This window comes from Lycorma delicatula, chromosome 1, assembly GCF_047948215.1.
Source record: "Lycorma delicatula isolate Av1 chromosome 1, ASM4794821v1, whole genome shotgun sequence".
NCBI lineage: Eukaryota > Metazoa > Arthropoda > Insecta > Hemiptera > Fulgoridae > Lycorma > Lycorma delicatula.
In genome coordinates, this window is record NC_134455.1 from 200265136 (window position 1) to 200291790 (window position 26655).

A 26655-nucleotide genomic window follows, 5' to 3' on the forward strand; every position below is an offset into this window, starting at 1 on the left:
GGAAAATCAATTAGGTAGGCTAGTTATGAACTGCAAATTCTTTGTTCCACTATTCACATTGTTCATAAGCAGCTCCATCTGCTAGTGTACAAGTTACATCACATTAAATCAAAATGATCGCCGCCTACAAAATCAGTTGGCCGAAGAGCTAATGCACTGAATCAAAAACATCCAAATTATCTTTATAGATTATTTAGTAATGAGGCAACCATTCACACATGCAGGAAAGTTAACAGACACAATATCAAATTTGGAGTACCGAAAACTCCCTTACAATAATCATAAATGAAAGGGACACACCATAACTCAATGCCTGGTTAGAACTACATAAAAATGTTGTCATCAGTCTGTTTTTTTTTTTGTTTCATGGAACCTACTGTGACAGAACACACATCTTGACATACTTCAGAACTTTGCTGTTTCTCAGATTTCTGCAGGCTTCTCTCCAACAAGCTGGTGCTCCTAGGGGAGCACACAGACTTACTAAGCTCCACCCAGTGTTGTCACTTTCATCAACATATTACAATGTTCTTGTAAAAATTTTCCCGGGAGTTTGATCACACAAGGAGGTCCAACTGCATGACTACCTAAATCTCCAGATCACTCTTTTGTAATTTTTTTGCTTGAGATTTTATGAAGTTTTGAGATTTGGGAGATCTAAAACGAAGAATTTTGTAAGGTATAATAATGTTGCAGATAACTAAAAAAATTATAAAATTATATTAACTGGTTCTCTTATATAAGCTGTTACTTTTGGATAGTAACTAATAGTTGGCACTATTAGTTATAATTTATTTAATATACTGCAAAAAAACTTGCAGTCCCGGAAATACTTTTTACAAATTCAGCTCATTTAATTGTTTTTTATTCTATTGTTGTTTAGAATTATCTAATTATTTCTATTTTTTGGGAAAAATTACTATCATTCTATTTTACTACTGCCCAGGCCCTAAAAACAAGAGCCTCTCATATTACGTAAGAGACTTGTTTCTCGGACAGCTTTTTTTTTTTTAATCAATATTAAATCTTCATAACTAATTTTCATTCTTAAAAATATGATTGAAATCACTTTTCAAGAGGGCATGGACATTCACTCATGACTTGAAATTTCACATTGCTCAAATGTTAGAAACAATTGCTATATGCTATACAGGTTTAAAAATAATTACATGTTTAAAAAAATGACCAATTAACTACAGGGGTAGGAACCGCCCCAAAAATCCTATAAAACGTAAATTTAAAGTGAAAAAAGTAAGAAAACCAGTTAAAAAAATTAATTATGGGGTATTTTTAATTCTTTATCACATTAAATACATTACTACTAATTCACTGAAAACCAACATTCCATCAAGGGTAAGTAAAGCAACCATATCTAATCAAAATTTCGTTTAGAAAATAAAACATTAATTTGTATTTTTTCTATAGGAACAATTAAAAAAAATGTATTTTTTGCAATGAGTTATGTAGCTTTATTTGAACAAAATTTTAAAAATGGTTGAGACTCGATTGGCTGAGATTGAGGCAATACATTACATTTGACTCTCCCCCAACGTTGTGGGGGAGAGTAATGACCAATGTAATGTCATTGAGAGTAATGTCATTGCTGTAATGACCAATGTAAAACAATCCCCTTAACATGCGAGAAAAAGTACATAAAATAAAGGCTGTTTATTGCTACCTATTTACATGTGCATCTACTAACACTGGAATATAGTTCCGTTACCTCGGTTTGATCTTAAAAACTTATTTTTTCCATTCTCCTGAATTCTCATTCACTTCAATGTTCTTCTTCTAGTTATATTTCAAGTGTTTTTTATAACCCTACACAGTATTTTTATCATTTTCAATTTCATAATAGTGATTTTAAAAATATATTTTTCCTAGTCGCATTATGCAGTTATTATGACATAAGCGACTGAACTTTTTTGTTCATAGTATTGTATCAGTAAATTTCAATCAAGAATTTTTTTATTATGCTTTGAAATTACACAGAGTTGGTGAAATAATATCACTAAAACAAATCTAATAACAGTTATTACATTACAGCAGTTAAAATAATTTAATCATTATTAAATATATTACAAACATGCAATATGAAAAAATTATCTTTACATAGACAGTTTTAAGCTTTTAAGGATATAATAGCAGAGAAAAAGGAAATCAACTTGTTCAGATATTTTTAATTATAATAAGGTAATTTTAATTATAATTTCAACTTGAGAAGAGACTGATAAAAATTGATAAGAGAATAAGGTATGAAACCAAACTAATTAATGTGAATTACCACACTATATACAAATATAAAATTGAATGTAAAATCCTCCCTTTCTCACACTTACAAATATTTTGTTATCACTAATTTAACTGCAATTATGTGATAAATTTGCTGTTTGGTGGCTAAAGCAGTTAATTTAAATAGTAAATTCTGTTGCATTACTTAAAATTTTACCAACAAATAGAAATGAAAACATACTTTACAGGATTATGTCTGTACAAAGCCACATATTTTAAAACAGAAGTGATTTTTTTTTTTTTTTTTTTGCCTGCTACTTATAATATCACTAAATTTAATAGTGTTACTGGTATATCATTTTATACTTTCTGATTCAGTTTTTATAACTTTTTATTAATTAAACTAAAAGAAAAAATTTTAAGAACTGTTGTACCATAAGCAACTAGTGATGTGTTTTTACTTTCCTGGATCAGATTTAAATGATTTTTAAGCTTTGTTTCTACTATTTTTAAATCATTCTCTGTATGTCTTACCAGGCACATTTCAGACGTTAAGGCTGGTAGAATAAAATGCATTTGGATACAATAATCAAGCACATTATGCAAATGTAGTAGTAGTTCACTACAATACAACTACTTCATTAGCTAGCAATCACAGCCATCCTTGTAAATAATCTATAGTTTGCCTTGCTGTTGACTCTGATTTATGCTGGCCATGACAATAAACAACAGTCAGTTGTGAAATCCAGAATGTGATTAAAATATCTCAACGTGAAGGATCGTAATGGTTCTGACATATTATAAATTGTTTGAAATTCACATACAAAGTAATGAGTGATGTAAAGTAAGGCATATCCATGAGTTTAATGAAGATCTACAAATGATCATCATGAAGAAAGAAGACCTAATTATTCAAGATGACCTAATTAAACAAATGAACATAGAAATCAGATGCTTTATCAATAGTGTTATTGAAACATTTCCACAAATTTCATGAAATACAGTTTCAATAATGTTGACCGATTCACAAAAAACAAAGGATAGAATCTGCGCACATGCACTTTCAGACTTCTACAAGAGAGGAACCTTATCAACAGATTTTTTCCCACATTATTACCTTGGTGATGAAACATAGATTTTATACATTAATGTAAAATCCAAACAATCCACACAGGTGTCATTCTAGTTTATCAAAGCCATGAAAAATTCAAGCCAACCTGGGCTCACTTGAATTTTTATTGTTGAAGTGAACTAGGCTGACTTGGCTAAACTATGCCAATCTCAATAGTTCATAACAAAAGTTTGCTGGGACAGAAAAAAATCTCTCATTCATGGTAACACCCACTGTACATACACTGTTGCTGAGATGATTGAACAATATGTATGGGAACTTTTGATTATCTATTGACTTAATGTAAGTCACCTAGTGAATTAACAACAAGCCTTACTTTACCTAAAAGTGGCTTGATTTTCACAACAGTTTGAGAACAGCGACTAATTGAAAATAGCAGTATTGGACTGGCTGAATCTTCGGCAGCAGATTTTTAAGAGAAGGTAAAAAAAAGCTTGCTATTTATCTGAAATGCTATGGAAATAAATTGTGACTATGAAAAAAGATTATGGGAAATTTAATACGGCATATAAAAATAAGATATTTATTATTTAATACAGAAAATACATTTTTTGTTAAGTTTTTTTACTGATCTACTGATCCCTTCTTTTTGAACACCTTTTATTAGATAATTTCAAAATTACCAGATTTATCTTTGTATAATGTAGAAGATTAATACAATGATTTTTTAATCTATACTTAAATAAAATATCACTATTTGATTTTAATTGAATCTACTCAACATTATGACATAACAGTCACTTTACGCAACACTGTCTTAAAATAAAAACATCACATTAAAACATGTTATAAAATTACCAATATGATTTTAATAAAAACCACGTTACCTAAAGAAAAACATAAAACAATTGTAATAAACTGACTCTGAAACAAGGGCAGAAAGATTATTAATATGCACAACAGATTTTACTGCAATTAAATTAACATAATTTAATGAAGAAATTCCATTTAATTTGCTCTTTCACTAAAAGTACAATGTACTATATTACGTTAAACTACCAACCTCCCAACCTTTCCTATGGCCATGGAATGAAAAGAATTTTCAGTAAAAATTACAATTACATTCTTAAAGTAATAATCTTCATTGTACAAAAGTCCTTGACATTAGTAGTATGACTGTTCTTATCATACTGAAAATCAATTCGTTTTGGGGACTTATGGTAATAAATAGTATATTCAGTTCAACGAAGAAAAGAGGAAGAGCAATTCACTCCTCAAATTCCCTCATAAGCATGAGATGGCATTGCTGCAATTCTTGAAAATTGTTAAATCGTTTGTCATTACTCCAGTCATCTACGATTGTTAAAAAATATGGCATCCGACATGTACATGTGTTGTTCAAGAAATTAAATTTATGGACAAAATGTCTTGAACAAAATAAAATATTCTAAAAAATGGAATTACAAGTAATTCCATCAAAAATGTTTTGAAATTAAACCTTGTAAAACATTCACAATACTTATCCTTAAAGTGGCTTAAATTTTATTTACAATTTTTCATATATGAATAAATATAGCAAAATTTACATAATTTAGAGACTAAAAATTATTAGTAATTAAACATTGGGTGTTGAATACTTGAATTGTGCATGCACAGCATGTTGAATGTCAACAATTACAAAACTGAAAAGAGCTATAGGAATGTTATACACAAATTCTAAACTGAGAAAAATTATACAGAATGACACTTCAAATAACTAATTGAACAATTTCTTAATCAATTTAAACTATACAACCTTGCTGTCAGGTTTGTAAAAGTTCTGTGAACTTTTAAGGTAAGTTTAAACAATTCCACTAAAGTCGGTGTTAGCACAGAAAATATCTTATAAAATGTAATTAGGTATATAAAATCTAAGAAATAAATTTAAAAAATTTTAACCAGTTATGAGAAGTTAAAAGAAATTTCTTCTATATATTTAAAATTACCTTTTTTCTAGATTTTAAGGATAATAATAAAGAATACTTCATTGCAAGTCTACTAAAAACAGATGATTTTTTTTTTAATTTAGATAAAATCTTACACAACAAGGTTAGTTAGATGTACTGATAGAAGCTAAAACTGTAAAAGACAAAGGTATAAGAGAATTTAATTCTGAGAAAATTAATGTAAATACAGCCAACAAAATGTAAATAAACTTTAAAAAAATGTTTTTTTCAACTGAAGCAAAACAGATGAAAAATAAGGCAGAAATCATATTCTTTCAGTAACTAATAAACATTCTTTTAAACATTCAGTGTATTCAACATTTATGAAAAGGGTAATTTCCAACACGTTCATTTTCTATTGAATACCAAGTTAATCATCATGTTAAAATAATGAACATGGTATGATTCAGCATACCCCAGGCACTAGTAAAATGTGAATTTCATGTCGCACTGGTTTGACAAAAAAACAAAATGTAGCAAACAGATTACTCTCAGTCACTGGCTTAGACTTCTGTCACTGGCTTAAGTTTACATTATCAGTGTTATCTAGAGATAACACTGATAATGTAAATTTTATTTACTGATGAAGCCACTTTTATGAGAAATGACATCTTCAATTCTAAAAACAGTCATTTAGGAGTGAAGACAATCCACATGATACTGTGAAAACTAGTTTCCAATATAGATTTTACATTAATGTTTGGTGTGACAATTATGAAAAATTCTGGAACCATTTTTTTTCAATGACAACCTTACGCAGGAGATGTCTGCTCTTTTGAAGGATGTACCTTTACAAACTAGACTGCAAATGATTTTCCAACAAAATAATATGCCAAATTTTTTTTCAGTAGCTAGAAACCACTTTAATGCTAATTTCTTAAAGCTGTATTGGACATGGTGGACCAATCAATTGGCCACAACGATCACCTAGACTTAATGCCACTGTATTACTTCATTTGGAGTCGCATGAAAACAACAATATACCAACAAAAAATTAATACTTTAATCTAAAGAAGAGTTACTCATTAAAATATGAAATGCTATTGAATTTATAAGAAAAAATCCTGAGATGATAGGGATAGCCACCCGAGTATGATACAAAAAGACACCAGAAATATTTTACATCGGGCATAGTGCTGTGCACATTGTGGAATTTCAAACATTACTGTAACTGAGGTTTGTTATTCTGTTACCATTTATAATTTCATGCATTTTATTTTTTTAAGTGAAGTTTATTTGTACAGAAAGAATGATATAACTTTCTGTCTACTGTTCATCTGTTTTACTTAATAAAAAAAAAAATTTTTAAAGGTTTTGTTTACTTTTTATTGGCTGTATTTACATTAATTTTATCAGAATTAAATTCTCTAAAAGTTTTTACTAAATTTTCCGCACTAACAAAGCTATTGTAATAAAAACCTAAAAAAACAAAAAAAATTTCAACACTGAATTTTGTTTTACGTCCGATATCTTAAAATCTACTGGAGACCAGGACCTGTTTTATCCAACTTCCCAGGTAAAATTGCACAAGAAATCACCAACCTTACTCCTTAATTTGGGTTCCAAAAATTACAGTAGGGATTCTTTAAATTAATTTAATTTCTATTAAAGATTTGAAATTTCTATTAAAGAGGATTTTGGATTTCTATTAAAGAGCTGAAATCCACACCAAATCTTCACTAGCCACAACTTGAAAACGAAGCACTTCCAGACCTATGTTGATTTGATTTCATTATTTTCCAGTAGAACATGTTCTGAAAATTTCTCAATTTCTCTGTGGGGCACATGTATATACCTACAGACAGTTACACACAAAACAGAACCTCCTCAAAACTAATGGCTTCCCAAGTTTTAGTAGAAATTAATCCCTAAAAGAATGAAAACTTAATACAGAAACTGAAAAAAAAAACATGGATTTTACTTTGAATTTCATATGTTAAATGTATTCCAAAAGAAAAAAAGCAAATAAAAAGCAAAACAAAAGAACCTGTAATAAAATAGTGATTAAAAAATAGATTCTTCAAACCAGTTTATAAAATAATAAATGTTTCAGCAAAAAAATATGCAGTCACATTAACAGATTTGACAACCATGTGGTACTTAACAGTCTCACAAATTAGTCTTGTGCTGCAGACATTGTGATACTGATCAGTCCCACATGCAATACATTTTCAAAACTTGACTGATACAATTTGGTACCACTTGCTCATATGATTAACCAATGAATGGATAGAGAAGAGTCAGGAAAAGATTTCATATACTTGAGCATTGTATTGGGATCAGTAAATCTTTTGAACAAGTTTTGAAAAACTCACAATAGTCAGCTAGGTAAATAGCTGTTTTTGGTCTGGTAGGTTATCTTTACGTGAATGTAATTTGTAGTGCTGTTTTTTTTTTTCTTTTGGTGGCCTTTATGTTACAAAAATGGATGAAAACAAATTATTAATTATTTAAATAGTTATTTGACAGATTAAAGAATATCTATTCAGTTTTGGATTGGATTACTCAGATGGTTGCCCCGACTGTGAATCAGCATTTCTTCTTTTGTTGCCCTTATTTTAACACAGAAAGAAAGGAAGGATGCCATTGGAAGAGACAATGTTTGAACCAGAGGAACTAATCTGGTATTCCATTTTAATTGAACCCATTTTCAAAAATGTTATTGTATCACTGTTTTTCATGCTGATGATATTTATTATATAACTGACCACCTTGTAGTGGCCAAAAACTTTATATTTTTAAAATTTGTTTCTTGAGTAAAACTATTTTCTAACTCACCAACAGGTAATAACAGCAATTTTCATCACTTTTTCTCTGAGCTATAGAGCATTCTTATTTTACATCAAACAGAGGGTCAAAAAGGGATTTTTGGAAAGAGTGTAAAGATGGAACTTCATATTTTTACTAATTCATTTTGTTACACAACCAAATCTTGTAATGTCTACTTAAGTTACATTTACAAATTGTTGTTTTTTCACATTTCAAAGGTCTTCGGGTAACAGGCCAGTTTTTTACCTTTTAACTCTTAGGTCTAATACTTTTAACTCTTAGGTACTAGTAGTACTTAAAAAAAAAAAACTGGATTGTTACAAAGTATCCTTCATTAAAAAAAATGGCTGCCATATAATAAGATTTTAAAAATGTCTAATTTCTTGGGGCCCAAAAGCCACATGTGGGATAGGTGGTAAAACAAAAATCTGAAATGCTTACAGCAGTTAAGTACTTTTTATGTACTTTAAAACCATATAAAATTTATTTTGTTACTCGAAGGAGTTGACAAGTAATGACGCCAACATAACTGCTAAAACCACCATTCCTTTTAATTGTAAACAACGTATACCAATACTAATTAGAATGAGAAACTAATTAATAACTAAATAAAAAACTAATAACTAAACTCATTAGAATGATAAATAATAATTACAAAATGATAAACAATTTAAATACATTTACAAGTTCAATTCACTTTTACCTTATTTTACTCCTGCTAATGGATGTTATGAATAAATCTTTTTTGATAAAGTTTTTCTCAGTTTTTGATAAACTTAACATAACTTAGTGCTCCTGCCATTGTTTCACTGAGTAGAACTGATAATTCCTCATTCATTTTAGGTGCAACCATTAGTTGATAGAAAAAGCCCTGAAGGCGTGAGAATCTTTAAAATATTTTCCATTTGAACCCATATGTGATTATCCCTCGATGATTTCTTGAAGTACCAGGACCCTGCCAATGGAAAAAGTGTCATATTCCTTTACTTTTTCATGTATTTTGACTTCAATTACTTTGCCTAACCACCACTTGGCATCATATTTTCAGCAAACATAATTTTTACATTTTGGCTTTGGTAAACCAGTAAAGCAATCAGAAATACTAATGTCCTTGTGTACCGATACAAACAAATGTTTCTGATTCAGTGATTGCCCGGACTTTCTGAATACATTTCTGACTTGTTGTAACATAACTGAAAAGTTCTTGTTTCTGGGACTGTTGTGATTATCTGATAACGAGAACTGAGGTATTCTTCAATCTCTTGAACATCTTTATTAGAATAGAAAATAAATGTTATATTTTTAATATTGTCTTTGCAATAATTTTACACTTCAGATGGTTTAACAATTTGATTGTTGACAGTCCTTTTTACAGTTCCACCAATCCCATCACGTAGTCTTTTTCCATGGTATGAGGGGGAAATATGCCATTTACCTGTGAATCCAAAATCTTCTTGATGGTAACATAAACATGGAATTTTTTTAATTTTTATACTGGGCTGAGCCATCAAAAAAAAATAAATAAAACTTGTAACATTGTTTTTATTTTATTTATAATTTCTTTTGGAAGCAGAACAATGTGCTTCAAGTATTCACTAATCACACAGCAGCTTTGGCTTTGTAATTTTCATTCTTTTTTAAAATGTATGCACTGTGGCATTAAGCTTTTGACCAGTGATACGACTGGACTTCATCCTGCATCACAAAAGGAAGATTTTGAGAGAAGTTTCCCATTACAATACATTCACCCTCCAACAAGTTTTCCTTTCTAATGTTGAAATTAGCTCATTTCTTTGCAACAAAATAATTTTTAGATTATTTAAATTTTCAGTAAGTTTATCTAAGTACTCTTAAAATGCAAGAATTTGAGTAGTAGTTCACAATGGTCAACAAAAACACACAGTTTGAAAATAATTTCAGAATCCAAATCATCCTGGCTCTTGCCCTGCATTAGGGCCTGGACATTTTTCACACTGGGAGAACATGCACGTTTCATTTTCTGTATCACATACCAAGGTTGAAAGGAGAATTTTATAATCAAATTTTCATTTTTAGAGCAGATAACATGATTTTTACAATGGGGGGAGGTGGCAGAGAGAGAGAGAGAGAGAGAGAGAGAGAGAGAGAGGGGGGTGCATCTGCATCATTCAGCTGTTGGCGAATAAGAAAATAATCTATTGCAAGAAAGTTTTTTCTTGAAAATATAAAAAAATATCACTACAAGGTGGATTGTTATCACATACCAAATATCACCAAAATCAAAAATAGTGATGCATTGATCATTTGTTCAATTAAAATGGAACACCCCTAATTGGTATTCTCCTGCTATTGGTCTGTCGTTTCTGGATTTGCAAGAGCAGTAATGACAAAATTAAGCATTATCGAGAAAAATAGTAGGCCAAGAAGGGGTTGTCAGCAGGTGTGTAAACAGACAGGCATACATCTGAGAGCCTAGGAGTTCCCTGTATGTCTGGGAGTCACCAGGGTGTGATGAGGCCATGGGCAATCTGCTTTCATGCCCGATGGTGAACTGTGAGGTAAGTATGCTATAGTGTTCGATTGCTTGTGAGGTTTTGTTTACGCGACTGGATGTGATATGATAAATGCAATGTGCGGCATGAGGTATATATTCCGGAGTGATGATTGGATGTCATGGAGTGTGTGGTGTGATTTTAGTCTGTAAGGTACCTTGCGAATGTGTGAGGTTGGTGTCTGTTGACTGTGGTCCGAGTGTGTGCGAGGGCATATTCCCCCTTCCCTGAAGTAATGCAAAAACACCAGCTGTTTTTGCATTATTTCATAAAAACACCAGGAAGGGTGGGTAGCCAGGGGTGTAGGTTTAGTAGGAAGTACGCTAGAACAGATACGCATTTAATAACATCTTACAGAATCTGCTGGCAAGCCTGACACTGCCTAGGTTCTTCTAAATGGGGTTCCAAAAATAAAAAGTAATTTCCTGAATTACCCAGCAAAGATTCTGAGTGGTTTTCTTATGATGAATGATGAATACGATAATATAAATAATCCTCATGTCAAGAAAACGTTCCTGTTGGTGGAGATGCAATTTATAATTACATGACTTTCCTCAAGTTGTTCAACATAATGTACCAGTACCAGATGTGCAAATGCTGTACTATATAATTTATGGGGCAATATAAATGGTGAAAAATCAAGTTTAATCCAAACAATGATATAATTGGCCTTAACCCTGACCTGAGCAACTCTCTATAGTAAGGAAATCCAAATGATTGTTATTGTTTATTTATTGATAAAATATTAACATTTTTAGTTGAACAAAATAATTTATATGCATCTTAAACATGTGTAAACGGTTTACAAAGATTTCTTTCATAATTGGGATAAGACTTATGTTAATGAGATTAGAACCTTTTTGGGAATTATTTACATGGGACTTGTTAGAATGACATCAATTAGACATTACTGGAGAAAAGATGAGTATTTTGAGACAAAAAAAAACCATGATCTATGGCAAGGAACAAGTTTGAAAAACTGTTGGTCTATGTTTCATTGTTCTAAAAATGAAAATTCCTGACCAATTTAGATTAAATAAAATTCAACAACTTGTAGTTAATGGTTGAAGACTTTCAGAGGTGTTACATTCCAGAAAAGAATGTATGTATTGATGAATCATTTGTTTCATCCATTGGTAGATTGAATTTTGTCAGTATACATAAAAAAATAAAAGATAAACCATAAAAATTTTACATGGTTCAATAAAAGGTATATGTAAATAAGAAAAGGAATATGAATAATGATTGTACAAAAATAGTGTTAGAGCTTACAGAATCACATTTAGAGTGATGTCTGTTGATAACGTTTTCTGTGTACTCTTCGCTTAAGAACTTTTAAATCATGTTATTCACCTTGTTGGCACGCTTAATAAAAAGAGGAGAAGAAATCCCCACTAGTTCTAGTAAAAAAAGTTCTAAAAATGGAGAAATGATTGTTCAAATGAACAATAAAGTAGAAAGATAAATGAGAACTATTTATGATTAGTATTATACATGATGCAAGGTCATCAGTTATACAACAAGGAGACCAAAGTTAAAACCCAAAATGGTCACCAACTACAACACCTCTTCATTCAAAGAAGTATTGAGTGGTACTGCAAAGTTGCTCCAGACCTAATTACATCCATTTCGGTCACATATGCACATCATTGTTCTAGACAGTTACACAAAAACAATCTGTATAAATCATTTCAAAGAAAGTTTATCTAAGGTGATGTATCAACCAACCATTGACCTGCCACTGCCTCAGACAGTTCAGTTTGCTTTTATACTTATAAAAGCAAAAAGAGGCAAAAAAAAATTAATTGTTACAAAAAATTAATGTATACCGTTGAGCATTTATTTAGTGTAGCTCTGCTACACTGAATAAATGCCTCAAACCTGTACTACTAAAGTGCATTTTATGCGATAAAAATTTTTGTAAATATTGTTAACACATGTTCATCATTAACTTGATCATTTTTGTTTGTTTTTTTATTTTTGTGTGTAATTCATTTATTTTTATTTAAAATAAATAAAATATATACGAAAATATATATTTATTTAAAATAAATTTTAAATAAATTCATTTATTTAAAATATCCTAAAGCCATTGTTAGATATTATTTATTTTGATTGTTATTTTTATGTGCCAGCTGTATTATAAAAAATTCTTCATCTTAAAATATGGTAGGGTTTGAAATTTTCAATTTCTATGGATGTAAGTTTGATTTAGTTTTGTTAGATATTTTAGGCATCAACTGTTTGTTTCAAAGAGGAAAAAATCTGTAGCTTTTACAGTAATGTGTGGTTAAAATATTAACAATTTGTATGCTTCATCTAAATTTGAATTAATTCAATAAATTAATTTTATGTAATTAGAAATCTGGTTTTAATGTTTTCCATAGTAAGAGCAAAAGAAAATAAGCATGATTTTTTAATATCCTATTTAAAAAAAAAAACTGTTTTTAAAAGCAAAAATAAAATGTAGAGACTTATAATTCTTTTTTCTGTTTAGCCTCCGGAACCACCGGATGAATGATGATATATATGTATGAATACAAATGAAGTTTTGTCTTGTTCCTGATATATGTGGTTAATTGAAACCCAACTACCAAAGAACACCAGTATCCACGATCTAGTATTCAAATCCAAAAGTGGACTGATAAGTCTCACTAGAATGAACAGAGCCAATTTGACAGATGAACACTAGTGGGACTGATCAGTCTCATGCCCCAAAAAAAAGGGCAAATGAGGTGGTTACTGCAAAAATAGGCAGCTATTTTGTTTATTACTGACAAAGAATCATTAAAACATGAGGAAAAAGAAAAATTAAAAATCGTCTAATGAAATGTAACCAACCTGTTAATGGCTCCAAATTCCAGCCAATAAGCCCAGGTCAATATTAAAGTACACAGCGAATGACAATTCAGATAAACAACCCACTATGTGCTGCATTTTGTCAGCAAGTTAATATATTTCTTAGAATTTCTATACATATCAAATGATAATATTTTATTCAGTGCCATGAACACAGTGATTAGAAAAGAAAAGGTAATAATTTTAATTTTTGTCATGAGCATTCATTGAAGTTTCACATCAGTTTAGAATTTAAATGCAGTACTTTATAATTTAAAAAAAAATTATTTTCCTCCAACCACAACCCAATGAAACGTAGTTAAAACTAATTAACTGCATTGATATAGTACAGCTACTAACTGTACAAACATGAGCAATCTACAGGTTCCAACTTCATGTATACATGCTGCTTATAATTTCATCAGCTTGCATAATACTACCTGTATGGGCATTATGTTTGAACACGACATGCTCTCAGCAGTATAAAAGAGGCGTAAGGAATTACAGAACATCAGTTTAGTTTTGAATGAAAATCATGTGTCTGGTGCCTTTATTTAAATTTTTACAAGTGCAGTTTCAATGAAAATAACGAGGTTTCAATTTTTTAGTGTGCAGTCAAACGATGTAACTTTTTTTTCTATTAGATTCTTATGCAAAACAAAAAAAAAAATATCAGTAAAAAAATGGTGAGCCATCTATATTCAATGAATAAACTGCTAAAAAGACAAGACTGTATAATGACAGTTTAGATTTTACCTTATTACCTCATTGGATGGAAAGCCACAGTGTGTTGTTTGCTTTCAAGTTCTCTCAGATGAGAGCATGAAGTCATAAAATTAATTTGACCTGGAATTAAACATCTGGATCATAAAAGCAAACCCTTCGAATTTTTTAAAACAAAATCACATACTTCGAGAAATCAAGAAATTTATATTAGTAATCAAAGTCAAACTGATAACCGTACACTTCAAGCATCTTATCTTGTAACATTGACTAAGGTGTCCAAACCCCATACAAATACAGAAAAACCTCATATTGCCTGCTGCAAATGATATGGTCAAGGTTTATTAGGCATAGAAGAAGCAAAAAAAAACTGGGAAAAAAAATTCACTTTCTAAACAATACATTATCAAGGTGAATCGATGACATGGTTACCAATGACAGCTATCAGATAATTCAGCAAGTGAGTTAGATTATTTTGTAGAATCCAATATGATGAATCGATATGTATGGCAATCATTTCTCAGTTCTATGTTCTGTGATATGAGTGCAACAGGGGTAAATGAATCAAAGAAAATCGGTTATTTTGCAAATCAATATATCTGGTAATGGAACAAAACAATGTCTTTTAGACGGGTTTTTTATGAAGCTACTAAAAAACTAACATATACTGGCAAAATGTATTCCAGTATGTAGTGATGTTGCAAAAGCGATAACAGGAAAGAAAAGTGGATTTTTAAAAAATTACAAGACTGTCTTGCATCAAAGGCAGAATGGACACTGCTCTTCCTTCATAGAAATACTCCTGCCATAAAAAATATGCTGGAAAATCTCAAAAAAATTCTTTCTAAAACTGTAAAAATTGTTAAATTTTATTAAAAGTTGACAATTATGGAATAGGCTGTTTGTTTGCTAAACTGTTGACAAAATGGGTAAAAGGAAAAATTTCTTCTTTTCCATAAAGAAGTCAGATAGATGGTTGTCGCATGGGAAAGTGTTAACCCGGTTACTGGAATTGTGAGCTGAATTAATATTTTTCTAGGATAAAAAACACCATTCTCAATATTTTTACAGAATAATGAATATATGTTGCTGTTGGTTTATTTAGCTGACGTATTTTCATTTGAAAACAACGTATGTGAATTACAAGAACATAATAAAAATATTTAATAAATGATAGAAACTTTATGCTTTCATTAAGAAGCTTAATATGTGGATTATTCACCTTCAAAACAAAAATTTTGATGTTTCCACTCGCTTTCAATTATGAGAAAAATTTGGTTGAAGAAGACGCATTCACCAGTTTGGATATCATGAAGATGCATTTGCATGAGCTAAAAATTCAATTGGCAGAGTATTTTCAGAAGATAAAAATGACTTATAAATAGAGTATTGGATCCATTTAATGAAAACTTGTAGCTGCTAAGTTTTACCAGTTGAGTTTCACAACCAGCTCATCAAAATATTTTTCAAAAAACATTATAACTACAATTCACATCTGATTTGCATATGTTGGCTTGCTCGTCAAATGGAAATTTAGTCACAAAAGCATGCATTGACAATATTTCGCAGTGTCTAAACTCTATGAAAAGGGTTTTTCATATATGGTTCCACTAATAACTAAATATAGGAATCATCTCTTGGAAAAAATTTGCTTTCGTGTGTTAGATGCACATATAGAACAAATTTTAATGAAAAACCAACACAGCAATGACAATTTATTTTCTTTTACACATGTGCTTAGAAATATAAGTAAAATGATAACAGATTTTTTTTCTCGTCAAATTATTTTATTAATGTTTGTAGAAGTTTTAGACTAATTTCTGTGACTCTCATCCTTCATATCACCACAGCCCTCAGATTGAGAAATGCTCCTCTAAAAATAATTTATTTCAGTTTTACAATTTTTTAAAAATATCTAATAGTCTATATAATAAATCAAATTGCCCAGATACACTCCAAAAGTGTATTGTTGTCAAACTTCATTTTATACTTTATTTGTATAATTAATTCCACAGGATCTTATTATAAATTTGATTTTTAATGAAACTCTCAAGTGAATTTAATCAGTCCCCCATTAAGATTTACTATGAAAATATGTGAATTTGAGAGGGGAAGGAGAGTGTGAGACAGATGAGCGAGTGAATGAATGTGTGTTCTGTTACATATTGTTTTCTTTTACATACATATACCTTTCTTTTTCTTGTTTAGCCTCCAGTAATTACCTTTCAGATAATACTTCAGAGGATGATATGTATGAATGTAAATGAAGTGTAGTCTTATACAGTCTCAGTTCAACAATTACAGAGATGTGTGGTTAATTGAAACCCAACCACCAAAGAACACCAGTATCCATAATCTAGTATTCAAATCTCTGTAAAAATAACTGACTTTACTAGGACTTGAACGCTGGTACTCTCTTCCAAATCAGCTGATTTGGGAAGACACGTTCACCATTAGACCAACCCAGTGGGTTTAATAAAGTATACCTAAAAAACATTTCACAACTTTCCATGAAAGGTGAGCATTTTTTGTATAATCAGAAATAACAACAGGGAAAACAATTATAAATAAAAAATAATAACCTATTAAAGCTTATTAATTAAAAAATTTAACTTTAGCAAAATTTGGTAACTTATTTACAGTTTTGTGGTGACAGTTTTAACATTTTCAATAAAATTACAATGTATCATTTTAACTTCTTAAACATCTTAAGCAAATATAAATAAGCAAATATATATTTATACAGGAACTTATTTAAACAAAACATAACCAAAATAATAAAAATTTCACAATAGGAATACACTAAGGTTAGTCATTAATATGCCAGAAAAATAAAAATATAGTAATTTACACAAATTTAGCCAACAGTAGCATTAAAAACAAGCTTTTTGTTATAGCAAAAGATGTTTATTGTACTGAACTAAGAACAGCAAACAGCTAAATGGCAGCAAAACATAAACACATGCTGAAAACTTATTACTTCATGAAAATTAGCATAGAAATGTTAATATATTTTATTTAAACACAGCTATAAGGGAACCTGTTAGTTGAGTTTTATATGAATATAAATTTACAATGAAGTTTATTTTTAACAAATTAACAGCAAGATAAGGTTTTCTGCAAACATAAAATTTTCAGAACAGAACCCATAATTACTTAATTCCTATGATAAAAACTGCAAATCATCATTAAAATAAATATGTGTGAATTAACATTTAACATTAAAGGTTCATGCCTACTATTTATATAAAAAAAGGTTATTTAAGCAATATGTAAATTTCATCTATTTTGTAATGTTAGTGTAACAATTTCAATACAAAACTAACATGGAAACTTATCAAACACAGGGCATTAAAAAAATACATATTCTCATAAACTTTCCTGCAGAGTGTTAGGTCTCATCAGAAAAAATATTTTCCCTCCAAAACCTAATTTTATAAAATTTCAGTATTTAAAATAAAATAACTAATATTTTCTTTAATACAATTAACCTCAATTACTTCACGAATTTCTCTTCAAACAAATAGCATGTACTATTGAAAAATATCACCGTGGAATTCGACTAGAAACAAAAATACTACGATCAGAACAAATTAATAGTCAAATTTACATCCTCTTTTATAGTATAACACCTTTATTAAAAAACCAATCAATAAGAAAAAAATTTTTCTTTCGAAGTGGGTCTATTTGACAATCTTCTCCCTTAAGTCATGTTCTTAGACAACCTTTCAGCAGCCATTTCACGGCGAACCCATACTGTTTTGTTGCGATAGCACAACAAAAAGTTAATACAAAAAATCTAATAATTACAATACAAAACACTGAATGTTTAAATCACCCTACAAACTAATATACAAATTCTACGTATTTCAGAAAAAGTAACTCCACCGCTATGTCTAATTTTCTTACTTAAATTTTCTAACATGGCGAAAACTAACAACACCAAGACGTAACAAGTTAAAACCACGCAGAACAGCAGTATACCAAATATGGCAGATAAATAACTAACGCTAAAATAATACACATTATTAACATACCCTTGTTCATCTTCATCCATGTCGGTTTTCACTCTCATCTTACGGTATAATCAAAATAACTTGCCGCCGGTAACGAGAGCGTCCGTCCAAACAAACAATGTGGCTTTAAGAAGATCGAAATGGCTGACCTTCTTTCTCAACGATTAACTATACAGGACATGCGCAGAGCGGAATGATACATAAAATTTCACTACGTCATTTCCTCTAATTTTAATACAAAAACATTCGGAAAAAAATAAGTTAAATTGTTAATTTGAAAATTATAAAAGCATATAGAAAAAAATAAATATAATTTATTAACATCTTCCTAATAAAAAAATATACATTTCGTATTTTATTCTAATTTTGTGGTTATCTTTAAAATACAAATTATATATATATATATTTTTTTAATATCTATTATTTGGTAACAACCGATTGATTGAGATTTGATTTTGCCCTTAATAACAGAGATCTATTTTAGAAACACCAATTTATTTTTAATCATATTGTCAAGAATATTGAGCGAATGAAATTTATAATCTATTAATTACCAATGATTGATCTCTTCAGCTGCTTTTTTAACGTAAGCACGTAGTCTTCTAAAAAATAGTTCCTTAATTAATTTTTTAAAAATAACTATAGATCATTACAATTTCCCAAAAACCTCTGCTTTTCAGAAATCTTTGGAATGTAGTTATGCAGAAACCGAGAATTATATACATTGACTTAATCCTTTTAACTTTAGCTGTGTTTGTTGTAGATGAACGTCATTGAAAAACAAATCCATCGTTCAAAATACGTGTTATGACTGCGGTTGATACAAATCGTTGTTCTAACTACCGATAAGTTACTACAGCTTCATTTCACAAAAATGTCAGAGAAATGAAAAAAAAATCAACAAATGTTATGTATTAGTAATGGATTACTTTAGCCTTAAGAAAAGGCAAATTTTAAAAGTTCTTACATTATACAAAAATAATGCCTGTAGCATATATAATATTATAATAATAATGAACTGTTCTTTGGCAAATGCAGTTTTAAAGATACAATGAAGATTTTTAGTTCTCAGTAAAAATGTGTGTCAACATTTGCCTAACATAACATCTCTTGACTCAAATTACACAACTGACAATCTTGAAACACTACACATGCCCAAAAAAGAATCGCATCTTAATACACTTAAAACATTATGAGATATATAAACATACAACAACAATATATTAAATAAACATAACACATTTTTCCAACACATTCAAAATACTAATTACAAATAAACTACAACAACAATATCACATGAAAGAGAAAGTAGGCTCTTAGTAGTCAGCACACAGTTAAACTAGTAATTATCAACATTCTTTATAAAGATCATAAAATATTGAAAACCATGCGAATATGTAAATGATGCAGCCCAACAATAAAACATACATGAACAGTATTTAAAATCTTGAAACTTACTGATTTGAACAAGGTTCAGAAGTTACTCATCAGTAACTATTTGGTAAGCAGATTACAACATTCAAGTCTTAGTAAAGTCAGTTATTTTTACATGGATTTGAATAATATATCATGGATACCGGTGTTCTTTGTTGGTTGGGTTTCAATTAACCACACATCTCAGGAGTGGTTGAACTGAGACTGTACAAGACTACACTTCATTTACACTCATACATATCACCCTCTGAAGTATAATCTGAATGGTAATTACCAGAGACTAAACAGGAAAACAAAAAGTAGATTATAAAGTTCTTATCTAATTTCAGGACATAATTAGTAATATCCAAATAGTAACCATGAGCATTATCCTCTTTATTATGAATATTTGCTTATCTCCATAACAGAGTGATAGTGCCTCTTATTTCATTTAGAAGTCTGGGGTTCAAATCCTGGTCAGGAATGGCATTTTTCAAACACTACAATTTTACATGTCCATATCCATGCACAAGCTTCAAGCTTTATGTGGCAATATCATCAAGCAAAAAATAAATAAATAAATAAATAATATTTCATTATTATTCCCAGATTATATTGTTCAGTGCTCATTTCCATCATGTATTGGCAAATATGTCATATTTTGTTTATGATAATACTATAAAGATCAGCCTTACTGGAAGAAGTGTTTCTTTTGTCATTACTGCTACTGCTACTCTTGTTCTTGTGCATATATAGTGTCTGAATATACATTTCTGTAATGTTGAATACAAATGCATAAATATGTACTTTACAAACCATCTAACACATGACACTGGTCTTATATACTTTCATTAACTATAATTGTGGCTCTGTACAAAACTCTGCATTAATGCAATCATGGTACAAATGTGATGTTGACTTGGCTATAGGAAAATTGTATTAATTAATTGCAGTTGTATATTTATACTATAACATTATATGTTAGGTTAGAAATTTATGTATTGTAGTTAACTTATTTAAATTCATATATTGAAAAATTTGTTAATAGATTAGAAGGAAATTGGAAGTGTGTGTGTGCATGCACATGTACAAGTTGGTATACACTTATATGTGTGTAGTATATCAAAGATGAAATTTCTATAAATTCTTTTTATAAAGATTATATCATAAAGTTCTCCTAGGACTTTCATAACCTACTCTACTCGTAAAAATAATGGAAAAAGTTCATATAAACAAATGTTCTAAAATGCTCAGTTTGTAAATCATGGCTGGTGAAAGATTTTGCTTGGATTTCAGCTACCATGGTGAAATGAGGTCATACTGATGAGGAAATTTTTAGGAGGTTAATTAAGGGGCAGAATTAGGACTGCTTATGGTTTTTGACCTGAAAATTGAATGAAATAGATCCCAGTACTGTATCTACTGTAGTTTTTGAGAAATTTGGCGTGAAAACAATAAATTGGGATAAAAAACCATCTTTTTTTATGTTTGATGTACAATAACTTTGTTAAATGGGTAATAAACACATAAAACCTTTAAACAAAACTTGTAGAGAATTTAATTTTGAACAAAATGGTGTATGATAAGTTGAATAAGACGAAACAAGTTAGAAAAATTTGAATTTTATTTAGAAACAGTACATAACGACATTTGTCACAAAATTACTTATTTAATGTAAATAAAAACTAAATTTTTTTTTGTGATACAAAAAATTTATAAAAACAAAATTTACTGTTAAAAAATAAAAAAAATAGAAATTACACAACAATTGTAAAATAAAAATTACTTGGAGAGTAATTTGTTTTTTATGACAGAAATACAGTAAATTATTTGAAATATTTTTATTTTAAAGTTGGCAATAAACCAACAGCAATAAATCAACAATGCGCAATATTGTATGAGTGTAATCATTCTGTAAGGTACATTAAGTATATCGGGTACTGTGAACTGTGCTGTTGTTAACGAAGGTTATCTGTAAATTTTAGTTTGAATGTGATGTAATGCCATTCATATTTACAAAAGAGAAATACGTTAATATGGTATTCATTTTGGGTGTGTGTAATGGTAATGCTACAGCTGCTGCAATAGCATATGAAATACATTTTCTGAAATGCAGGATTCCAGATACCAAAATAATTAGCGATCTTCGGGAAACAGGTTCACTACCCAAGTATTCGCACCAGCTATGAACAATCTGTCAACACAACACTGTTATGGATGAAATTGTTATCAATGCAGTTCAGCGCAGTCCAGGCATCACTACATTAAGTCTTTCTAAATGGATCAGCGTTTCGCATTCGTTAGTTTGGAGGACACTTAAACAAAACAAATTTTATCCTATCATAAACAGACAGCTCAACATCTAAATGCTAAAAACCTAAATCTAAAATGCTGAGGTCTACTTGCACTTTCTTCAAGAAGAATTGTCGCTGCTGCTTGAAGATGTTCCTCTAGCGCTGAGATGCAAAGTATACTTCCAATGCAATGGTGTACCTTCCCACTTCTCTTGTGCTGTTTTCACTCACTTAAAAATCATTATTTCCCTGAGAAATGGATCAGTCGTGGAGGTCAACATTCCTGGCCACCAAGATCACCTGATCTAATACCTCTAGAAGTTTGTGTCTGGAGATGGATGAAAAAATTATATACAAAACAAAAATACATTCTCGTGAGGATATAATTGTCCGCATTATGGATGTGACTGAGCAACTTAAGGACAGCCCTGAAGAACTGAAATTAACATCCTCTAAATTAACATCCTAAGAATTTCAGTACGACCTTATTTCACTGAGGTAACTGAAATCTGAGTGAAATTTTTCACTAGCCGTAACATTATTTTTACGAGTAGAATAGATTACAAAAGTCCCAGGAGAACTGCATGATACAATCTGTATGTGTGTATATATATTTAACCTACTTCTAATATTACTGATTGAAAGATTTAATTATTAATGGAAAATTCTAACGATGTCTCACACACACTGAGTAAAATTTGCTGACCTCCATTGTAGAGAGATTTCATCTCAACTTTTCATCTGGAAGGTCCTGAGTTTGAATTCCAGTCTGGCATAGCATTTTTTAGATGCTGTAAAATTTCAATCGTATAGGGTGAAACAAAATCAAGTAAAACATTTGGAATTAGAAGAGGTTTGATATTAATCACTTATTATCAGCTTGTAACTATGACTTAACAAATTTTCATGATTACTAATTTATTTAAATAATGCAGAGATGGAATGGGAAAAATCCTAATTAAGATTATGCCTTGAGGTGGAAGAGTCTGGAGTGTTGCTACAGGTACGTATGTTTAAAACAAACAACAAATTGAATAGAGAAGATGAATTTCAATTTTTTTATAATTCAAAGACTAATAGTAGTCGCTTAGAAGACTCTTCAGTAGGTGAATGTTTTTGGTGTCAAATTACATGTTTCTGTTAAAACACTGTTCTTCTCTGCTGCACATGTCATAGCAGATTTATAATCTTTAGAGAAGCCAGAAATTCAATAAGATACAATAAAAAAAAAGTCACGTTTCATAAATGGTGACATGAATTCAATTTTAAGGAGGAACAGACATATCCAAACTAGTTTAGTGATATGGGTCTTATGATGTATTGATAGGCCTAGTACAGTCATTTGTAACTGCACTTAATATGTTTATATTTTTATCAAACATTTTCATTTTGATAGCAGTAGTGTTGAAATTCTGACAAATAATCACTAATGTACACAATAGATATGATTTAATTCTTTCAAGCCAGGTAAGAGCTCTTGATTCATGAATACTTTTATTGACAAGCAAACGTTTAAAAAATGTTTTAAGAGCACAATCTTGGGTGCCACCAGTTATTAGAACTGATGGTACAAAGTTTACACAATCTTTTCAAACTAATAAGCGTAGTGGCCAAGGTCACTTTTCTAAGTCTCTCTCAAGTGGTTTAGAAATGGCTGTTCAATGTAGAATTTTCAGACCACTATAAAAATTATTGGAATATTCTAAATAACTTAATTAGAAGTTTAAAAAACTCACTAAGAGAAGTCAAATAATACTAATAAAAACACATATGAATAAACACTTTGGTAAACATTAAATGAATTAAAAAGAAAGAGAATGATGATTTTTATGGGAAGTTTTCCTTTTAGTGATAATGATATTAACCAAAGCAAAAATAAAAATACTACTAACAAATTTAATCATTTTGTGCAAGTGGAATCCGATCTGACAAAGTTATTAAGTTTGGATAATACTGCTGTTTGTGAAGACTACATCTCATCTGATACTTTTCTTTTTAGTTAGAATTAAATAGTGAAAATGTTTTAAGGAGGCATTTGAAAGGTTATGTACGGATTCAACTTCAGGCTATGATGGTGTTTCTGTTAGATCTACTAAAAAAATCGATAACCCCTTCAGTGCATGTTATTGATTTAATTTAAGCTTAATGTAAGTTATACATTCTAATAGCTTCAAGATAACAAAAGTAATTTCATTAAATGAGATAAATAAGACCAAGTTGACCAATTAAAATTCTAGTTCATTAATAAGGGGCTTTGCAGAGGTGCTGGAAAGGACTGTAAAGAATAGATTGGTTAGTTATTTATGGGAACAGAATATTGTGTGTATGTATTCATATGTGTGTTTTGTGATGGGCCAAAAAAGAAGAAAGTTTTACATACTAATGCAGAATTTTTATTTTTTTAGACAACATGAGCTGGAATTCCATGCGTTATGCATGGTTATAACATTGTTATAATGTTACAAGGAACATAAACTAGCAAATGAAAGAAAAGTGAATTTGATGCTTTGGTCAAGCAAGGAAGCTTTAGAACATTCTACAGCTTCAGATAATGTTAAGCCCTTGGATTATGCATATTTTCATTATTGCAGTAAATATTCTTTCTGTTTTTTCCCCCTAATGTATACATTGCAATCTGTTCAAGTAATGAACAATACGCAACTCCCTCCCCCCGCAGGTCAATCAGATGAGGATGACATGTAAATGAGGTGTAGTCTTGTACAGACTCAGGCCAACCATTCCCGAGACATGTGGTTAATTATACCTCTTTCACCAAACTACACTGGTATTCACTGTATAGTATTCAAATGAATATAAAAGCAACTAACTTTTACTAGGATTTGAACCTCAGAACCTTCCACTTGGAAAATTTACTGTTAAACAACTGATTTATGATGAGTAAACCACAAAACCAGCTTGGTGAGTGCAATTTTTCTTTCTGTTTAGCACACTTTTTTTAATATATTAATGTATCTGAATTGTTCCTCTAGTGGTTTGGTGATCATTTTATTTTATTTATTTTTCCCTCTATTAATTTTGCTATTTTGAAATTCTTAATTGTAATTATTTGTAGAAATTTATCTTAAAAGAAAAACTTTAACTTATTTTTTAATGTTTTTATTATCTTAGATTTATCTTTATATAAATAGACTAAATATATATATACATTAATATCTGTAAATGGAATAATCTTAAGTTTATTTTTCTGTGGATTAACATCTATGCCCATAATCAAACATAACCTACGTGTAATGATTTATGTAAAGGTATAATGAAATGTAAATAAAAAATAAAAATCTGTCTCCACTTTTTGAATGTGTCCATACCAATCTAGCCATCACTTTTCTACATTATCAAAAACTTCCCATGTTGCTGCCATTCTCCTCATTATTCTTCATTTTTGTACACTTTATCCTACAATCATACCCTACTATGCAGTGCATCCATATCCACAGCTAATAATTTGTTAATCTTCCTTCCTAAGCTCAAATATTTCTAATACATATATCAGGATTGGCATAACTTTGATAATATTATTATACTTGTATAACCTACAGTTTGTTGCTTTCTGTATTACTTCACTTCCACCATAAGAAATTTAATTTTTGAACAGCAACCCTACCTTCCTGTATACAGTGAGTAATGTTGTTTACACTATTTTCTTCCTATTAAAAGTTGGAACAAGACACTTAAATTTGTTACATGTCAATACTTCCCTCAAAATTCAAGTCCTCTTCCACAACACAAACTACAAAATACTTAGTCTTATTAAAATTAATCTTCAGACCCAACTTTAAAATCTTTCTGCCAGTTCTAACCAAATGTATTTTGTGTTGTATGAACTTGATGCTGAGTCTCATTTTGGCCATCAACAAATAATCATTGTTACAAGTATTCCAATTGTTTTACACATATTCTACCAATTTTCTAACATTTTATTCAAATATAATTTAAAATGAATAAGTAAAGACAGCACTCCTTATGATGACCTTTAGTGGCTTTAAATGCCTTTGACAAGCATTCTGTTTCAAATTTACATAAAGATCTCTTATTTCCTGCACATACTTGGGGAGTATACCACAACCACTCAAGATTTCAAATATTTTGTTTAAGGGCTCTACATCATAATTTTTTTTTAAACCATAAAAATCATGCGAGTTTCAGTATTCTGAAATAGCTTTTTACTCAAATACTGTAGCAGAGTAAAAGTTCTATCTACAAATGATCTTCCTCCCATAAATATAGATTGCTCCTCTTCAATATTTCTCTCTTTTTATACCCTCATTCACATCAAACAACCTTCTTGAAGACAATGTTTCACTAATTCCTCTATACCTATGAGAGTTTTTCCTTTTTTTTATTATTCATGTTAATGTATAAAAATTAAAATTTTTTAGTCATTTACTTCCACTTCCAAGGCACCTATAAAAGTACTCTTTAAGTAAAAACATTATTACGCTTTTTGGAATGATCTTGGTGAGATTAACTGTAATGTTTCCAGTCCAAGAGAGATTAAAAGTTTTTTTTTTTTATCTGCCTTATTCCATCTTATCATTTGTTTATTATTCTACACAATACTTCATCCCTTTAATCATTTATCTCCAATATAACTGCATTTTCAACAAAATTATTTTAACTTTCAGTAAAAAATTTTGCTTAATATCCCCACCATTTTACTCATATTAGTCACTGAATGCCTGCACATTTCATGGATTGTTTTCTTAAGATCTTTAAACCATACTTTTATTGTCTGATTCCCACAAACACAAATATTAACCCTTT

At 29.9% G+C, this 26655-nt stretch overlaps 1 protein-coding gene across 7 annotated transcripts in view; it reads right to left on the bottom strand.

The window, feature by feature from the left end:
- Hrb27C (Heterogeneous nuclear ribonucleoprotein at 27C) overlaps nucleotides 1-18335 on the bottom strand; it is a 167750-nt gene extending 149415 nt beyond the window's left edge. For all 7 annotated transcript variants that reach the window (XR_012756985.1, XM_075370489.1, XM_075370499.1 and 4 more), the window contains exon 1: nucleotides 18188-18335. Coding sequence is in view for 6 of the 7 variants with exons in the window: in XM_075370489.1 (XP_075226604.1) it covers nucleotides 18188-18225 (38 nt within the window). In the remaining variant the exon portion in view is untranslated. The remainder of the gene's footprint in view (nucleotides 1-18187) is intronic.
- Nucleotides 18336-26655: the final 8320 nt, after the last annotated feature.